General features: G+C 46.7%; 1 protein-coding gene across 1 annotated transcript in view; it reads right to left on the reverse strand.

Annotated features, from left to right (window-relative positions):
• Nucleotides 1-19,802, reverse strand: part of MAP6 (microtubule associated protein 6) — a 50,680-nt gene that overhangs the window by 13,894 nt on the left and 16,984 nt on the right. Inside the window, exon 2 of the mRNA XM_014960615.1 lies at nt 1,975-2,188. Within this exon, the coding sequence (XP_014816101.1) occupies nt 1,975-2,188 (214 nt within the window). The remainder of the gene's footprint in view (nt 1-1,974; nt 2,189-19,802) is intronic.

Genomic DNA, 19,802 nt, shown 5'->3' on the forward strand with positions numbered 1-19,802 from the left:
CAAATGGCCAACTCCTTTCATGGTGTTGATGCCCTGAAGCCACAGTGCCCCTGAAGTCACCAGAGCCCGTTGTATCCAGATCAGGACACAGCAAGGTAAAGAGCAGAGTGAATATTATGAGTAATTTTATCAATTCTTCCACCTTTCTCTGACTTCAGGAGGGGCTTCGCAAGCCCCCCAGGAGATTATCTCTCTCTCCACTTGAAGCAGGGAAATGATGCTCAGGACAAAAAGGCTGGTTTAAACCCCCATTTTTCTCCCAGGGCATAACTCCTCAGTTTGCTCTTCCCTAACAGATTGCTACAACAGAGTAAAATTACTTGGGGATAGCTGGGGCACAGGAACACCAACTGGCACCTGAACAAAGTCCACAACAGTGCCTTGCAATTACCTATTTCTAAAGCCCCCAAAATAGGAAGGATGGCTTCAAAATCAAGGAGGAACAGAAGTCTTCATCTCCTCCATGTTGGCCCTGCCACCCCTCTGAGACCTGACAAATCTAAACACTTATAAACTCTGGGACTAATGGCACTAGGTTTAAATTGCATACACTGACTCCATTTATATGCAGATCCTCGGCTGCTCCTAGAAAACAAGTCTGGAAGACATTTCAGCCCAGGCCCTTGTCGACACGTCCTCCATCTGATCAAAGCCAAAGTGCTTGCTGTCAAAATCTGTGGCACACTCTGAATTAATTGCAGATGAGGATCTGGTTCTTACCATGTTGTTCCTCCCCAGCTTTCCTGGATGGGGCACCTATGACTTTGGAGGGAGAAAGAGAAAGCTGTCTAGATATTCACCTGGGAAATGACAATGCCAAAACCTCTTCATCTGGGAGCTACCCTCCCTTCTCACTACAGTTTGACGTAGGGCACTGTAGTCTCCAAAGTGCCTCAACCTGTACTAGAGCCCAAAGAATCACAGAATGGTTTGGGTTGGAAAAGATGAGGATCTGGTTCTTACCATGTTGTTCCTGGGATAAAATATAATGTGGGGCACCTATGACTTTGGAGGGAGAAAGAGAAAGCTGTCTAGATATTCACCTGGGAAATGACAATGCCAAAACCTCTTCATCTGGGAGCTACCCTCCCTTCTCACTACAGTTTGACGTAGGGCACTGTAGTCTCCAAAGTGCCTCAACCTGTACTAGAGCCCAAAGAATCACAGAATGGTTTGGGTTGGAAAGGACCTTAAAGATCATCTAATTCCAACCTCCTGCCCTGGACAGGGACACCTCTCACCAGACCAGGTGGATCAAAGCCCCATCCAACCTGGCCTTGAACCCCTCCTGGGATGAGGCAGCCACAGCTTCTCTGGGCAACCTGGGCCAGGCTCTCACCACCCTCACACCAAAGAACTTCTTCCTCATATCAAATCTAAATCTCCCCTCTTTCAGTTTGAAGACATTATCCCTTGTCATATGACTACATGCCCTTGTAAAAAGTCCCTCCCCAGCTTTCCTGGAGCCCCTTGAGGGACTGGAAGGGGCTCCAAGGTCTCCCCGGAGCCTTCTCTTCTCCAGGCTGAACCCCTGCAACTCTCTCAGCCTGTCCTCCCAGCAGAGGGGCTCCAGCCCTCCCAGCATCTCTGTGGCCTCTGGATCTGCTTCAACAGGTCCATGTCCTTCTTATTTTTGGTGACCTAGAAGTGGACACAGTAGTCCAGACGGGGTCTACACCAGAGCAGAGTAAAAGGGCAGAATCACCTCCCTCAACCTGCTGACCATGTTTCTTTTGATGCAGCCCAGCATACCGTTGATTGGGTTTCTGGGCTGCGAGCACACATTGACAACTCATATTCAGTTTTCATCCACCACCATCTCCAAGGTGGACGCCCTGATGCACCCGCTGGTTGGAAATGAAGATGCCACATAAGGGGAATGACAGAAGGCAGTGTCCAGCTCAGCCTTACTGTGTTGGACATGTCCCACCAGGAGCAGTGACGGCCCTGGGTCCCTTCCATTGGCTTTCTCACCTTTGGTGGTTCTTTGTAGGGCTCGCTGTAGAGAGTGCGTATCCTTCTGCGCTCCAGGTATTTGTTATCGGCTGGAGTAGGCTTACTGGTTTCTCCCTTGAATTGAGCGCTGTAACTGGTTTCGTGGATCATTTTCTCCTCTGGCGGCTTGTACTGGGACTTTGCTTTTATAGCTTTCACGGGCTTGACATCTATCCAGGGTCTGAACTCATTTCTGAACATCAAAAAAAGAAAGGAGTTAAGGAATTAAACCAACAGGCATAGTGGTAATGTGGGAATGAAATCCCTCATTGCTCAGCAAGCTCTACTTGGAAGGGCTTTTGCCTCCATCCAATCAACTTTACAAAGAAACTGACTCCCAACAGCTCATTTTTGACCTCATCTAAAACCCATTGACACATTAGGATACATTCAAATTAAATCTGCTGTATTAAAATTGGGGAGCCCTGGGCACCAGACAACTTGCCACTTGTGTGACAATGGTTGGGTCCCCTCTGAAAAACTGTCCTTGGATGTGACTGTGATCCCTTTTTTCCAAAACATAGATGCTTTTTTGTCTCTACAGCTTTGTCTCTGTGCTGAAGCTGCCTGTGTGCAATTCCTGGCTCTCACAATTAGGGTGGAAAAGAATACTTAGAAAGGAACATCAAAATTCATGTTCTGCAACTCAACACAGGACACGCGCTTCTCAGCAAACTTCCCTGCAGGCAAGCTAGCTGGGTGACTCAGAAATGTGAAGAGACAAGATTTCCTACAACCATTCCTTACCCATTGCCTGTGAGTACAGCTTTTGTTAATTCCCATAAAGGAACACTTTAAGATAAAGCTGTCTTAGATGCAAACTCAAGCAGAGCAGGAAATACATGGTTTATCAGGTATTGTGAGCTATGGCTTCTCTTTGTTAGCTGATGGTGAATTCCCAAGTTACTGGAAAAAAATAACACCATTTTTCATTTCTTTTGGACAGAGCTGTGACTTTTTAGAGGAAAAAATCCAAACACATTTCAAAGGCTTTTAGCATGTGCTGGACACATTCTTGTTCCCATCCACAGCCTCCTTCTCAGGCACATTTTAGTCCTTCCCAATGGAGCACCATCATCTTCCTAATTTTGAAGCAAACTGTTTCATTTTTTCTCTAAAAATTGCCGTTCATCTGAGAAAACCCCAAGTGAGTTGCTACCTTAGATGGATCATGCTCAGACATAGTCCCAGTCTTCAGGTCCTTAAGACTCCAGTACAAACCAGGAGCTATCTTAGCAGTGGTGATACAGGCCCTCCACAAAGGGGTGAATTTTCCTTAGAGATCAAACCCCTTGTTTTAATTTCAGGACCTCTGTGGCACTGGGACCACTAAGTTGCAGATCCTTTCCCTCCTGCTCTGTTCTGCTCAAGTATTTTTGGGCTGTGTTATTAGTTTTCAGCCTGGTTTATTAGAGAAATGAACCCTGTGTGAGGGCACTGCCAGTCAATCCCTTCCCATAATAGCTTTGAGCATCTTAATCTGCTTCAACCAAATTTGACAAATGGTCACGGAGATATTCAGCTTTTACTTTTATGAAGATAAGCAGCTGGACTGAGTCCAGAGGCTCAGAAAAGCTTCCGAATGGACATGCACACTTTATCAGTCATCAGAGGGCCCGCTTAGGCAAGAAGGCTAGGCTTCATCTGTTGTCCTCAAGGCACAGTAATAAATGGTCCCTTTACCTCCAGGATCAGTGTAGCTCCCTGTCCAGCCAGTACCACGTTTCCCATTCACACAATCCCACTGCAAAGATGGAAAAAACCCTTTCTCTTCCAAGATAATTGTTGTTTACAACAGTCTCCTGGGTGTGTTTCTCCTCCTAAAACACCTGTGTTAAGGTCTCAACCACTCCTGCAGGGTGACTGTGTCCTTGTGGAAGTCAATGTGGACTGACTGACCAACACAGTCAGTGGACCTTGGAGAACCCTTCCCTATGCCAAAGATGAGTGACAGATTTAGGACAAACAGAATGCTTCTTTGGGCTCTGCTAAAGGAACATCTCCACTGATGGGAATACAAACTTCTAGCACACATGAAGACACTCACACATACACCTCTCAATGTAGGTATCTTAATCTATGAGCCAAATCCCGTCTCCAACTCTCCATCCTGTCTTAGTGTTGATTCTACCTATATCTATTTTTTATTTTCCCTGTATTTCTTCATTTATCACCCCCTCTTTTACTATTCAGTCCTTCTTGGGCTTGGACAATATTACCAAAGACCCAGGAATACTGTCTGAAGGACCCTATTCCTCATTAAACTGTTGCACTAAATGAACAACACATGCTCATCTGTGTTCCCTTCTTTCTGTCACCCATTTATCCACAGATATCTCTCTGAAGTCCTTTGTTAAAACATGCCTTCTGCAAGAAGAGTTGAGGGAAAGGAGGGAGAAACATCTTGAAAGCACTGGATTGAAGGTGTGAAAACATTACTGATAAACTCAAAGTTCATCCTAAGCTCCTCAGAAGGTAAAAGGCTCCTTCCTAGGATCCACTTTTGTTCTGTAAGTAGACTCTAATGTTTTTAACTGCTTTCTAAAGGAAATAAAGTCATGCACTAATTCTCTCTGTCCACATCTATATATCACTCAGATCCCTCTATAACAACTCCTGAACCCGTTAGCTATTTGTTGTTGTATTTTTGGCAGAGGTAGAAATCTCAGAGGTGAAAACTACAACATGCTTCCCCAAAATCAGTGAGTGCGCACAGCGGGAACACCCAAATGGTGTTCTTCAACTGAGGGCAAACCAGGTCCATCAGCAAAGCTCAGCACAGCTGGCATCTACGGAAGCAGAGACAAAGGATGGAGGCTGTAGTACCACGCACGCAGGGGTTGGACAGTAAAGATGGAACGCAAACCAGGATTTATTCCTTCTGCTGTTCATAAAATACTGGTTTATATGGAGGTGAGCTTTGAAGCAGCTTATTTGTTACCATAGTGCCCGGCAACCTCGTTATGCACCGCATTATGCAAACAAGCAGAAAGAGACGGGCTGCTCCTTGAAAAGCCTGTGGGCTCTGCAGACAAGGCAGACACAGGAGGTGGGGAAAAAGGAGAGAAGAACCTCATGCTACTGGTGGGCTGGCAAGGAATAGAAGGCTATTGATGTTGAAATACTTTACAGTGTTGACCAGGAAGCTGTAAATAGCAGATATGTCACACAAATTCAGAGAACGTCTGGAAATAACAGGTTGCCCAGAGCAGTGGGAGATGCCCCATCCCTGGAAACATTCCAGGCCAGGCTGGACGGGGCTCTGAGCAACCTGATCTAGTTGAAGATGCCCCTGCTCATGGCAGGAGGGTCGGACTAGATGGCCCTTAAAGGCCCTTTCCAACCCAAACCAATTCTTTGATTCTATGATTCTATCACTCTATGATTCTATGACTCTGAATCCTTTCCACGTAAATGTGCATGATTTCACATCACCAGCTATTACACTAGAGCTGGTCCCTTCCAGCACGTGAGAGAGCATGGACCACATCTGTATGGAGTCCTACCACACCTGGGATGGACCAGCTACTCCCTGCTGTGACCACACTCGAGCACACAGTGTGCCAAATCCTGCATATCTGCTACCCACAGAATCACAGAATCACAGAATGATGTGGGGTTGGAAGGGACCTGCTCCACCCAGAGCAGGTTACACAGGAACTTGTCCAGGTGGGGTTTGAATGTCTCCAGAGAAAGACTCCACCACCTCCCTGGGCAGCCTCTGCCAGGGCTCTGCCACCCTCACCCCAAAGAAGTTCCTCCTTATGTTTAGGTGGAACTTCTTATAGCCAAGCTTTTGCCCATTTCCTCTTGTCCTGTCCCTGTGCACCACTGGACAAAGCCTGGCCCCATCCTGCTGACACCCACCCTTTAAGGATTTATAAGCATTGATCAGATCCCCCCTCAGTCTTCTCTTCTCCAGACCAAAAAGACCCAAGTCCCTCAGCCTTTCCTCATCAGAAAGATGCTCCAGGCCCCTCATCATCTTTGTAGCCTCTGCTGTCCCCTCTCCAGGGGTTCCCTGTCCTTCTGGAACTGGGGAGTCCAGAACTGGACAGGGCTTGGAGAGGCTTGGAGAGGAGGAGAGAAACCCAGAGCATTTACTACAGGTACGTTGGGTGCAGGAAGCTGATCTCAGGACCTATTTTTGATATTCAGGCAACACATAAACTGTACAAAAGTGTTACCAGAACAGACACAGGCGATTCTGTGCTGGTTGCATCAGTGCCCAGACACTCAGCTTACCACAGTTAATTAGCCCAAAAGTACAAATTCCTAAACCTCTCTGTCTCCACCACAGGTGAGTGATGGGAAACAGCCCCTTGGGAGCTGCCCTTGGAATATGCAAGCTCCAGAACCCAGCCCAACAATTGTTTGGGAAAGTTCTTGGAAAAAAACCATAGGCAGGAATGTGCTAACAACTTCACAGCCTGGATCACCATATTTGAGTGCCAGGCACGTCGATTTTATTAATTCAAAGTACAAACAAGGAGGCAGGTACCCTGGGTGGGGTCTCTATCCATTGTAGGGATGGAGGGACCCCTCAGGAAGGTGACCTAAATCTCCTTCGAAGGTCTGGTGATTCTCCATCAAATATCTGACTGATACAGTCCTATGTCACCAGCAGCTCATTTTTCCAAACAGTGCACGGCATGGCTACAACCTCTTAGGGCAGTCGCACTAGGGTATCTGGAATTGGCCTGATGCTCCAGGATATTTATGTCACTCAGAGATGCCTTTATGAATTTATATACTCCTTATATGCAGCAAAGGGTGGCAGAGCCCTGGCAGAGGCTGCCCAGGGAAGTGGTGGAGTCTCCTTCTCTGGAGACGTTCAAACCCCACCTGGACACGTTCCTGTGCAACCTGCTCTGGGTGGCCCTGCTCTGGCAGGGGGTTGGACTGGATGATCTCCAGAGGTCCCTTCCAACCCCATGTGATTCTGTGATTCTGTGAGAGGAAAAGCAGCGGCTTTGGGGGTTTTTTTGCTATTGTGGGACTGGTAAAAATATCTGTTCTCTAAGTTATTGTATTGGTTGCTCCTGTAATATTAAACTAACCCTGGCCTAGGGAAAGCCCCTGCAGTTCTGAGACCTCCTTCATTACTATTTACCACCCCAAGGTCAATTTGTGGGAAAGGTGCCCAAAAGTTACAAATTCCGTCTGCAATCTGAAATGAGCCTTGAAAATGTAATTTCTCCCTGTTTTGAGATCAGCCGGTCGTAGTGGGGTCTAGACCACCATAGACTGCTCCACACAAAATGAGCTCTGAAAATATTTCAGGAGTCTATTAGACCCCATCCTAAAAGATCTCAGCCTCAAAGCTCACCTAAACCCTGACCAAAAACCTTTGCTCACACTGCAAGGACAAGTCACGAGCATGGACCAGCACCAATATGGACACATCCAACAGGCACAACTCAGTCCACCTCTGTAATTCTTTATCTAAGGGATTTTCATTGGTCTTAGTCTTGCTGAGGAAGATTTTAAGAACTGCTATCTTGGCACGAAATGGAGGGGGTTTAAAATGAAATAGCAGCAAATTACACGTCTCCTCATTTTCTGCCGAGTTCTGGTCCCAGCGTTACAAAGAATAATTAGAATCAGTCGGGAACCCAGCGCTGGCCTGGAATGGAAATCGAAATGAAACTCAACAAAAAGGACTATAAGAGCCATCAGATGACCTTTTGCAAGCCCAGTCCAACAGGAAAAATTCCTAGTGAAGATAAAGGGAGTTTAGCCATCTACAGACCTGATGAGAACACAGGGCTGCATAGGATGGAGCAGACGTCTTGCAAATTAATAGGTAGTAGATCTTCTTTTAAGATGACAGTAGCCTGGGGAGGTGGTGGCCTGATCTATACCCATTAAAGCCAAGAGTTGCTCCCTACAGATATCAGTGGATACCACACTGCTCTTGCATGGGGCTTCATCCACCCTAGCTATTTTATTTTAATTGCATTTTCCCCTTGGCTGAAGATTGCTTAAGGTGAAGGTGACCTCAACATCTTCCTCCACCCCAGCCAGGGGACATGGGATTGATGTGAACTCTGAGCTATGGCATGCAACCCTCTCTGGAGATGCTCACCAACACTCATGTAGGCATTGATTGACTTCATCTACTGATGTCAAAGCAATGCCAAGAGGGGGAAGGAGGAGGACATAGCGCCAGGCTTAACCACTTCAAAGCTTTCACCTACTTTGAAGGACTTAAAAGAGAGGTTACGTTTGTTCAGAATCAGCAGAGGATGTTAAATGTATTCTGCTGACAGCAGAGTTACCAGCAGTGACCCAGCCCAATTCCCTCAGCATAATGTGCACGTATGAAATAATGAATGGTGCAGAAAAGGGAGACCAGGAACTTCATGGTGGAGTCCTGCTCAGAAGGGATTAAGTTGAAAAACTATGGCTCAACCAAGAATATGGTGGAGTCCTGCTCAGAAGGGATATTTCTAGCTTAAGTTGAAAAACTATGGCTCAACCAAGAATGAAAAATATTCAGATTTTTCACTGGAAAAAAAAAATCCTTTACAAAATGCTGGGCCTGAATTGTTTCATTCATTTTAAAATCAAAATTTAACTCTTTTTTTCACTTTCTTTAATTCTTTTCCATCTAGTTCTTTCCTTATTCTACTCAGGACAACACAAAAGGACTACAAATCCTCTTATGAAGCAAAACATCAAACTGCTTCACAAGGAATATTTCAGAACATCACCTCTCTCCTTAATATTCCTCTAAACAAAACAGCAATGAAATATAAATATATATTTTGGCCAAACTAAGTAGTAAATTTATCTGGAATTTTAAAATTATTTTGCCTTTCTGGAATAGAGTTATCCTTTGCTCCCAAATATTCTCCAGCTCCCTTTTCCCTCTTAATGCATGAGATGTTCAGTGAAAGGAAACAGTGGGAAATCCAAAATCAATGATAATGCCTGGTCGAACTCTAGAACTCAGTGCCAAAGGAGGTCACTGAAGTCCAGCATTTAACAAGGTTTAATTACGTCATGGCTGTTTAGATGGATATTGAGAATATTCTACTTTGTAGAGTAGATGGTTGGACTTGATGAGGAAGTCCAGCATTTAACGAGATTTAATTACGTCATGGCTGTTCAGATGGATATAGAGAATATTCTACTTTGTAGAGTAGGGTAGATGGTTGGACTCAATGATCCCAAGGATCTCTTTCAACCTGAATGATTCTATGATTCTATGATTCAGAGGTATCAAAGGAAATTTCAGCAATGCATACTTGAGATGATCATTAACACTGCTCTTCAGCATTTTGCTGTCCTCCACAAATTATGCGCAGTAGCAGGAGCTATTCCACACTGTAGGAATCTCCTCCAATCTCCCTCCAGGACCCTGTGGTCCTGGGCTGTGATCAGCCAGAAGGTATTGGACCGGCAAATTCTGCTCACAAAGGGCTGCTCCTATGAGGGACATGCACTTGTTTCCATCCTAAAGCTGTTTTCTAATGTGAACAGAAAAAGTTCCATTTGGACTCAATATAAACAGGCTGTGTATCCTCCTGCAAACACAATTGATTTTAAAGATAAGCCTGATGGATGGTTATTGTTCTGCAAGAACCAAAACACGACTCCTAACACATTTTCAGCAATAAAGGAACACAGCCCCACGCTGAGGTCCCTTGTGCAATAGCAAACAGCACAACGTGTTCTTGCCTCCCAGAGAAATAATTCTAAAATCCTGAACCTGGATAATTTCTTGCTGCTTCTGACAGCCTGATACGTGACTGCAACACAACGTGTCCCCTGCACCCCGAGACACTGCCTTCAGCCATTTCACCCCATCTCCCACCCCAGCCCCCTTTGGTTAAAAGGTCAAATCCAACCAAGCCCTATCGCAATGGTCTTGTCAGCACCCCAAATTTGCCACCACCAGGGCAAGATCTACCCCCCTATTGTCTACTGCACCAAGTGCCCTGTCTCCAGCTCCTACGTGGATGCTTAATGACAGCTGTATCCTCTAATCCCCACGCTATTATCTTGTACACAATAATTTACTGTAAAGCCGCACTGAGACTGTCAATGGTATAATGAAGCTCCTGGTGCCCGAGATTATTTTTCCCCAAACGTTAATAATCAACCTCTAAGACACGCACAGACACATATAGATGAACACAGAGCAAATTGGACAAGCTGGCACCTAATTGTGCACAAAGACGAAAACAATGTGGTATATTAATGTATGGGTTTGCAAGGTTGACAATGAACAATGGAGTAAGTCTGAGAAGGCTGGGGAGGGACCAGTATCCACAGATGTCCCTGGTCAGGGCCCATCAAGTACAGCACTGTCAGAGAAGAGGAGGAAAAGTGCTGAGCCTTCAACAGGGTGACTTTAGCACTGGCTGAAGCAGCCTATGAGCAAAATACGATTAATGTACTGAAACGGATGAATTTGAGTCATTTGGCAGAGCAGAATCATCCTGCGATCCATTTATAAAAGTTGCTTGAGTCAGCAGCTCACAAATCATGGATATTTCATTGCCCGAAGGCCACGGAGCAACGGCCTTCCAAGGAAGGAGAATTATTGGATGTGTTGTCATGTCCAAAACGTCACAAATGCATGGATGAAGGTGACGATGAACACTGCAGAGGGTCAAGGAGCTCAGAGAGCAAAGGAGTCGTGGGACAGGAACCCCAAGAGTAACAACCCTGACACTGCTCACATCTCAGCAGAGAGAAATAGGAGAGTTGAGGACCATCTGTGAGTCCTCAACTGGATGGATGGGGCTTTGAGCAACCTGGTCCAGTGGGGTCCCCCATGGCAGGGGGTTGGAACTGGATGATCTTTAAGGTCCCTTCTAACCCAAACCATTCTATGAATAGTCAGCCACTGAGCAGCACAGAGAGGTCCGTGTATGATAGGAAAGGGTGAGTTAAATCCCCACACTCAGACTAGGTGGCACATCTGGGCACCCTTGCCACCCAAAGTCCACTTGTTTGTGGACCTCAGGGTAAATACCAATGTGTTTGGGGTCACCTCCTTCCTTCCAGTGGTACCTCCACCTTAGCTCTACTCTTAAGCCTGCGGCGTTCACCCAAGTCCCTGTGCTCAGTCAGCATGAGGCAAGCAAGTCTGAGCCAGGTAAAGGATATCCACCAGCATCTTCTACAGCCCAGTAGCCCAAGGCCCTCCCTACCTCCTAAATATCCCTTTAGTGGCTAAATACGTGAACTCGGGGCTAGATAACACTGGGAGGTCCCACTGGAGAAATGCCAGAAACCGAGGAAAGTTCCATCTGGATGTCTGAAGAGGTTAAACCCAATGGCAACGAGACCTTAGGAACCCTCCTGGTGTGAATCCCAACCTCATGGAGATTTGCCAGTTTATACCTCTCTGCATTTCCCTTGCTGTTATAAGCTCATGAGTCCAGCTGAGGAAGGGACACACTTTGGCCACTCCATACAGAAGCTGCTGTGCTGTCTTCATACATGCTCAAGCCTGTGAAGCCAGTGAATTCAATGTTGGTGTCTCCAAGGAAGCCACCCAAAGCAGCCTGCAAGAAGAGCTCCCAGGGTAATCACAGCCTGACATTTCTGAGCTTGCTTGCAGAAACAACCCATCTGTAAATGTCATGTTCACCCCTGGAAAATGGGTCAGGGCCTGGTCGAAGCTCTGCTAACATCCCATTTAATGGCCTCTATGTCTATTCTCCAGTTGGCTGGAGCAAGAGCAGTTTCTCAGCTCCCTTGTCCTCCAAATGGGCAAATGACTGTAAAGTTTGCCACAAGGTTAAACAAACAAAACAGCTCATGGCATGGATGCTTTGACACAAAAGCATCTTTATCTACAGGGTGCTGTAGCAAGATTAGGGTTGGGAAAAGCCTTGCCCCAGGCAGATCTGGATGGGCTGCAGAAACCTGAACAGCATGAGGAGAGTCAAAGTGCTCCTGTGAGTTTGCTGGGCCAAAGAACATAATAAATCTGACTCCCTCACAAGACAATGTGCACAACCCCATGGCTACCAGCAAGGTATGGACACAGGAATTAACACGGCTCACTCAGTAACACATGTGAAAAAAAAACAACCTTGAGAAGAAGCCTTCATATTGATAGAAGTGGAAGACCTTGCAAAGCCAGCACAGCATTGTAAATTCTGTTCTTCTTCAAGTGCAAGGATTTTTCTGAGTAATTCATGCTGAATGCAATGAACTCATTCAAATATCCGATGGGATAAAGAGAAACCAGCAGCTGCCTGTGGCAACTCTGCCAGAGGTGGCCTCCTCCAGAGACGGCCTCTGCCCATCCCCATGCTGAAACTGGTGGCCTCGAAAGCCACTTGGCTCCCCTGGGATTCTTGGTGCTTTCAGCACCTCATTTCAAGAGTCGACACAAACAAGAAGTGCATTAAAAATGCATTATTTCAGTTCAGCAAAACACTTGAGCACATGCACAGCGGCTCTTAGCTGCTCCTTACATATAAATATGGGCATAAATGACTTTTTCTGAACCAGAGCTTGCTGGACCACACTGCAAAAGCTATTCGTGAATCCACGATGCCGTTTTTAAGAGGGGAATCTGGTGCAGCAAGATGTGCTAAGGCTGGGGAAAAGGAAGTTTTTTAGGTCAAATGAAGCAATTACGTTTTGCATACTCGTAGCACAATCAGAACACCCCAGAGATCCAGCAGCAGGATGGGGAGAGAATCCAAAGGCATCACTTTTTTTGGCAACGTCGGACCAGACTTTTAGAGAAATGAAAAGCTGCTGCCCAAGGACATGAAATATATATATGTATATATAGATCACATATATATGATAGATATCTATATGTATATGCATCTCACTGGCCAACACTGCAGACAACAGCTCTGGTCCAGATTGCTCTGCTGTAGTAGTGGGGGTTTTCAAGAAGACCATTTATCCTCGTAGTGCCGGGCAGGGACAGCTGGGGAAAACTCCCTGTCCTGACTTTCCTGAAAGCTCTGTTGAGAAGCTGCTTGAGCTCATCGACAGCTCCCGTTCCCCAGATCCTGGCCCTTCTCCAGCCTGGGGATGCTTTAGTGATGCTGCAGTTCAGCTGCATAGGAACCGCAAGGTTTGCCCTTGAGGTAAAAGATGGAGAGGGGCGGTGCTGGGCACGACAGGTAAGATTTTGCCAGGATTTACTCAATTATCACCCAAATCACGGATGCAGGAGGATGGGTTTCTCTGAAGGAAGGTCAGGAAATGGCTGTGTGACATGAATTAGAAGCTCTTCTGTTGCAGCCATGTTATTCGACGAGCTGTTTTTTTCTGATCCCTTCAGGGACTCGTTACTTCTCTTCTTTCTGTGTTCCCAATGCAGCTCAAAATTAGTGTTGCTCTTTGATTTCATTTCTAGTCTGCATGACAGTGTAATTGCTCATCCTGGCACAGGAGTAGAAATAGATTCAGCAGCAAAGGGGGTAGAGGAGGAAGACGGTGAAACTTAAATAGCAGCTATTGTTTTGCCGCTGCATTGATGACTTGGAGCATAATTACTTGCTCCTCACCGTAGTAGCTACTATATGACTGCATCTGAATAACCTTCACATGCTGATTGGGCACCAGGTTTCCTAAGAACTTAATTGTACACATGAAAAATGAAGAGACTAGTTAATCATGGTCTGAGGTTCACATAATATATGAAATCAACTCTGCTGCAGGCTTTAATAGAAGACGTAGTCACCCGATTTCAAAAGGTTTACATGTCCAAGATGGCAAGAAGGCCAACGCTAGGAAAAGGGAGACCATGATGATCTCCATGAAAGTTCATGAAGAAGATATTGAGAAACAAGGACCTTGACCACCAAGTAGAAGAGCAGTAAACCAAGCGCCCAGAATACGTGGTATTCAAGTTTTTCCTTGCACTGGGCTGGAGCAGTAACATGCTGCAAAAGTCCAATGCAAAGAAAATCTTGAATACCACATATTTCTTCTGTGCATACTGCCCATGGCAGACAAACATGTGGTCTAACCCTATCGTCTCCTCACAGCATCCTCCTTCCCGCTTCTCTGAGGCCAATGGAGATAATGATGCAAGGTCACAGCCACAATTGCTGTTCGCCCCAATGGATATGCCTCCTAGATGCCTGCAAGACAGAGGAACCTGCAGGGCAGCTTAGAGGCCAAACTGTAACCAGGATGGCCTTTTATATTCTGTGAAATCACTGAGGGGAGACCTTCTCACTGTCTACAACTCCCTGGAAGGAGGTTGTAGCCAGCAGGGGTTGGTCTCTTCTCTCAAGTAACAAGCGGTAGGACAAGAGAAAACCAGAGGAGTTGCACCAGGGGAGGTTTAGGATGGATATTAGGAAAAATTTATAGGCCGAAAGGATTATCAAGCTGCCCAGGGAAGTGGTGGAGTCACCATCCCTGGAGGTATTTAAAAGCCAGGCAGATGTGGCCCTGAGGGACATGGGTTAGTGGTGGGTTTGTCAGTGTTGGGTTGATGGTTGGACTCAGTGATCTGAAAGGTCCCTTCCAACCTGGACAATTCTATGACTCTATGATCTGAGTGTAGTAACAACCAAGTACCTCCTAAGTGATTTAACACTGCAACAGCTCAGAACCTCCAAGCTGAAATATCGCCTGTGAAAGCAAAGCACACACATACCCTTAGGCTCCAAAGACACTCAATTTTATCCTATTTTAGTCTACAAAGTAAAATATAGAAAATAACATGTAGTCCAAACGTCTTATATATACATGCTTTGGATGTCTAATATCTTATTCTCAGAGGAGGAAAGAGGATTCAAGTCCATGACCATCAACCATCCACACGACATGCCTGTGGGTGGCACGGCCCACACGTTTGTGGTTTCCCCCTGTCTGGTGCAGACATTTTTTCCAAGAACTACTCCAGCAGAAATCCCTCGAATCCATCAGCCGGGGGTTAACAGATCCGACACGATGAATATTTCACAGCAAACGGTTCTGTGGCTTGACGAGCCCCGTTTCCCCCGTGTCCCAAGTGTGTAGCTCAAGCGGGTGAAGCCAGGCGTAGGGAGATGTGCTACACACGACATACGCAGTGTGACAACGACACAGCCTCCACTAATACAATACAGGATGTGGATGAACTCAAGATTAACCTACATTTGCTCTGATCACCTGCCTCTGTTGCGGCTATGTGTGTGCATGTGCTTGAGCTCATGCTTTATTTTATATCTTTACCAGATTTTATATATATAATGAATCTAAAGTTGTTTTGTTTTTTTTTAACAAGCAAAAGTGACAAGCCTGTTGCTGGCTTAGACAGAGAGGGCTGAATTGTGCTTTCCATTTTATGCCTTTCTCTGCAATGTACCCACTGAATATTTCTTTAGTTGAAATTAAGAGGTCGCAATTCTTTTTTAACTGGAAGAACCATAATAAAGCTGGGTGTGAAGTAAGTAGATGAAAGAGGAGAGCTGAGGCTTGAGCGAGGATCTTAAAATAAAGGATTACTGGGCTAAGGGAAAGCAATGAAGGGCTGAGTCGGATTTCCCCCCTACTGCCCCCCCCCCTTACCCTTAATACCGTCTTATTTCAAGGGCTGCAAAATCTAGATGTAAATTTGATTTTTTTTCTGTGGATGATAAGGAGCAAGGCTCCTGCTCTGGAGTTTAAATGACAATAAATTTGATTTTTTTCTGTGGATTATAAGGCGCAAGGCTCCTGCTCTGGAGTTTAAATGACATATGTGGAATCACTGGGGAGGAAACATGGGGAAATTACACTGAAATTGCCCTGGGTGCTGTGGGGAAGGTTGTTTTAAAAGCACCATGGAAAGACTAAACCAGGCTGAGCCGATGGGCAGGCAATTTAGGGGGACAGAGTGGGAGCACTGGGAGGTAGCTGCTTTGGGAAGAGAAGAGGACAAAGCTTAATATGCCCTTGCATTTTTTTAGGAAACCATAAAACACACCACCACAAGTCACCGGGGCAGCACGGGTGTCATGGGGAGGAGAAAGAGGTCCATTAAAGCGTAATACTCAAGTCTATGCCACTTCCAGTCAACCCATCTTTCTTTAGCAGCCATCCCTGCCTGCAGGAGGCACAAAAGTAGATGAATTGTAGGAAATGAGAAAATGAGTGCAGGAAACACTCTCTGTTTCCCCATCCTCCCTTCTACAAGCTTCGGAAGCCATCAGCATCACTTGTGCACCCACAACGATGTAATGGGGATGCCCTGATGACTCCAGCTCCCCAACAAATGGATGGGTCCCATGGTACCGAATCAGTAAATACTGGGACCATCAAAGCTGTCCCAGGGGAGTCTGGGAAAAAGACAGCACAAGGCACTGGAGCAGATGGCTGTATTGTGAAATCTCCTCCTAATTAGGTAAAACAAGGACCGATGTGAGTGAACGAAGCAATTACTGGTCACTGCTGGTACCACGCTGCCCGCACAAAAGCTGTCGTGAAATAAAAGAGGATGAGGAGGGCCGTTGGAAAGCTTTATATGGGAAACGGTGAGAAAGTAGGTTCTGGAAGAAGGAGATTTTATAATTAACTGGCTTTTCCAGTGTTTGCAAGGAGTTGAATGCCCTGAAAGCAAAGCTCAGAGGTTCCCTCTCTGTGCTTGATCAAAAGCATCGCTCTGAGCATGCTGAAACCATCAGGGAAACACCGTTCACACACGTGAGATGATGGCCCTGTGTTACCAAGGCTGGTGCTGTGCTCTGAAGGAGAGGTGTAAAGCCAAAAGCAGCCCTGAAATCAGAGCGTCTGGAAACGAGAGGCATTGTACTCAGCAGCAAGCAGCATGCAAAGTGTAGGATTTACTCCTTTCGGAAGAAAAATCGGAGTAGAGACGTGGTTTTCTGTTGCCAGACATAAGGAGTCTGCGCCTAACATGCACTGGGGAGCTAAAACCAAGAAGAGATGAAAGAAAACCCCAGGGCATGAGCACGGCTGCCTGTGCCAGTGAAGGGGATTTAGAAATGCTGCGTGCAAAAAACAAAGCCCGAAGAGCTGCACAGGCCGGGACAAAACCCCAGAAAGCTTTGAGACTCAGAGGCCATTCTCATTTTCGGCAGCATCTTGTATGGTCATGATTTTGGAAGCCAATTGGATGATACCACCCAAGGGTCAGACGTCCTGGGGTCTTTTGGTACCTCCAGACCCAGCCTGGAGCATTTGAAGGAGGTGGCAAATGGGCAACTTGCTTTGACACATCTCTGCACTGATGCTTGTGTGTCCAAGGACACACAGTCCAGGGGATGGGGCGATCATAATGTGGCTGTAAATAGCCCTAAAAATATCTCTGGATCATGGAAGCCCAAATACAGGCTGGGCAGAGAATGGACTGAGAGTAGCCCTGAGGAGAAGGACTTGGGGACGTTGGTGGATGAGAAGATCAACAAGAGCCATAAACGTGAAGTGGCAGCCCAGAAAGCCCCCCACATCCTGGGCTGCATCCCCAGCAGCGTGGCCAGCAGGGCCAGGGGGGGGGATTCTGCCCCTCTGCTCCGCTCTGGGGAGACACCCCCCAAGTGTTGTCTCCAGCTCTGGGGCCACCAACATCAGAAGGACATGGACCTGTTGGAGCGGGGCCAGAGGAGGCCACGGAGATGCTGGGAGGGCTGGAGCCCCTCTGCTGGGAGGACAGGCTGAGAGAGTTGGGGGGGTTCAGCCTGGAGAAGAGAAGGCTCCAGGGAGACCTTGGAGCCCCTTCCAGTCCCTCAAGGGGCTCCAGGAGAGATGGGCAGATGGGGAGGGACTCTTGATGAGGGAGGGGAGCAATAGTAGGAGGGGCAAGGGATTGACTCTTAAAGAGGGGAGATAGAGCTGAGATCTCAGGAGGAAACTCTTTCCTGTGAGGGTGGTGGGACCCTGGCCCAGGTTGCCCAGAGAAGCTGTGGCTGCCCCATCCCTGGAGGGGTTCAAGGTCAGGTTGGAGTGCGCTTGGAGCAACCTGGTCTGGTGGGAGGTGTCCCTGCCCAGGGCAGGGGGTTGGAACATTATGATCTTTAAGGTCCTTTCCAACTCTAACCGTTCTACAATTCTGTGACTCTGTGATTCCCAAGAATGAGATTTTTAATGTAGGAATAAATATAACACCCCCATCACAGCACGTTCTGTACAAGCACCTGCAATCACAGACTTACCTGCCAAAACCCAAACCCAGCTGCCAGCGCACAAAAGCATGCACTGCAATCCCTTTCCTAAAGCAAAAGAAAAGCCCTCAGGCAGTAAATTTGGGGACTAAAAATTAAAAGCAACCAGTTTTATAAGTCTTTTCCAAAGAACTGGAAGGAGGATTTGTTATTACTAAGCACTTTTGTGGGCACAGCAAATGTTTACAGCCTCTCGGAGCCATTTGTATCTACTGGGTAAATAACATGCATTTGGATATGAGACAATCTGCAAATACTTCTTCTTTTGGAGCTGTTCCAAGCTTAATGGAGAAAAAAGACATACTGGGGACAAATGTATTAAGCAGGTACTTAATTGAGAGACAAGATGAGAGAAGGCGGCACTGTTCTTGTCTCCCAGGCAGAGCATGCATGTTTTAAACACACTCCTAGATTGATATTTATTGCAACCGACAGAGCAGAAAGGCTCAGAAAAAGCTCTCCTTCCCCCCCCATAAATAATTCACCCGTTGTAACAGTTCATAAAATGTTTATATTAAGTAATAATTAAATATTGCATTACGAAAAATAACGAGCATTCCAGCCAAGAGAAAAAATCAACCCGAAGGAGGGTGGGGAAAAATGATTGCCTTGAAGCTGTCACGTTGGGTTTCCTCTGCTGAGAGCAAAGATAAAGCAGTTCAAAGGGGTGACTCGTGGCTGCACTCGATGCTCCCTCTGCTCTGGACGAATCAAATCCTGATCCTGCCCCGAATTCCAATCAATCTCTGCAATATCCACATGGAGCCGGCTCTTGTGCCGGCACAAGCTCTTCCCCTGCGGTGGTTTTGAGATGGGCAAGGCAGGGTCAGTGGTCCCATATTAACCTCTGCCATCGAGCAATGATGCCTTTGACTTCAAATCACCAGCTCTGCACGCATGTTAACAGGCTCTGAGCCCGCTATCAGAGGATCACAGAATGGTTTGGGTTGGAAGGGACCTTAAAGATCATTGAGTTCCAAATCTGGAACCCTGCCCTGGGCAGGGACACCTCCCACCAGACCAGGTTGCCCAAAGACCTGTCCAGCCTTGAACCCTTCCAGGGATGGGGCAGCCACAGCTTCTCGGGACAACCTGGGCCAGGCTCTCACCACCCTCACACCAAAGAATTTCTTCCTGAGATCTCATCTCCATCTCCCCTCTTTCAGTGTCAAACCATACCCCCTCCTCCTATGGCTTCCCTTGATGATCAAGAGTCCCTCCCCATCTCTCCTGGAGCCCCTTGAGGGACTGGAAGGGGCTCCAAGGTCTCCCTAAAGCCTTCTCTTCTCCAAGCTAAACCCCCCCAACTCTCTCAGCCTGTCCTCCCAGCAGAGGGACTCCAGCCCTTCCAGCATCTCCATGACCCACTAACGGGTTATTGGGTCTTGGTCATAAAGACACACAAAATCCAACATGGGATAAGACTCCAACAGCCAGACCCCAACACGGGATAAAGGACTGGGAGCATGGCAGGGGGACAGTGGGGTAATGATTGAGGATCAGCAGAAGCCATCAATAGAATATGAATCCAATGTCACCACGCATACACCCAGGCACCTTTTATTAAAACTATAATTGCTTGATCCAACCGGTGCCCTGGGGAGCATAAAGAATAGCAAGCAGCACCAAGGTCACTGCAGACAGAAAATCAATGCAGGGAATGAATGGTAATGACTGATTTTTTTTTTCCTCGTTTCAAAGAGAGGGACTGTGGAG

The sequence above is a fragment of the Calidris pugnax genome, unplaced genomic scaffold (assembly GCF_001431845.1).
Source record: "Calidris pugnax isolate Ruff unplaced genomic scaffold, ASM143184v1 scaffold270, whole genome shotgun sequence".
NCBI classification, from domain to species: domain Eukaryota; kingdom Metazoa; phylum Chordata; class Aves; order Charadriiformes; family Scolopacidae; genus Calidris; species Calidris pugnax.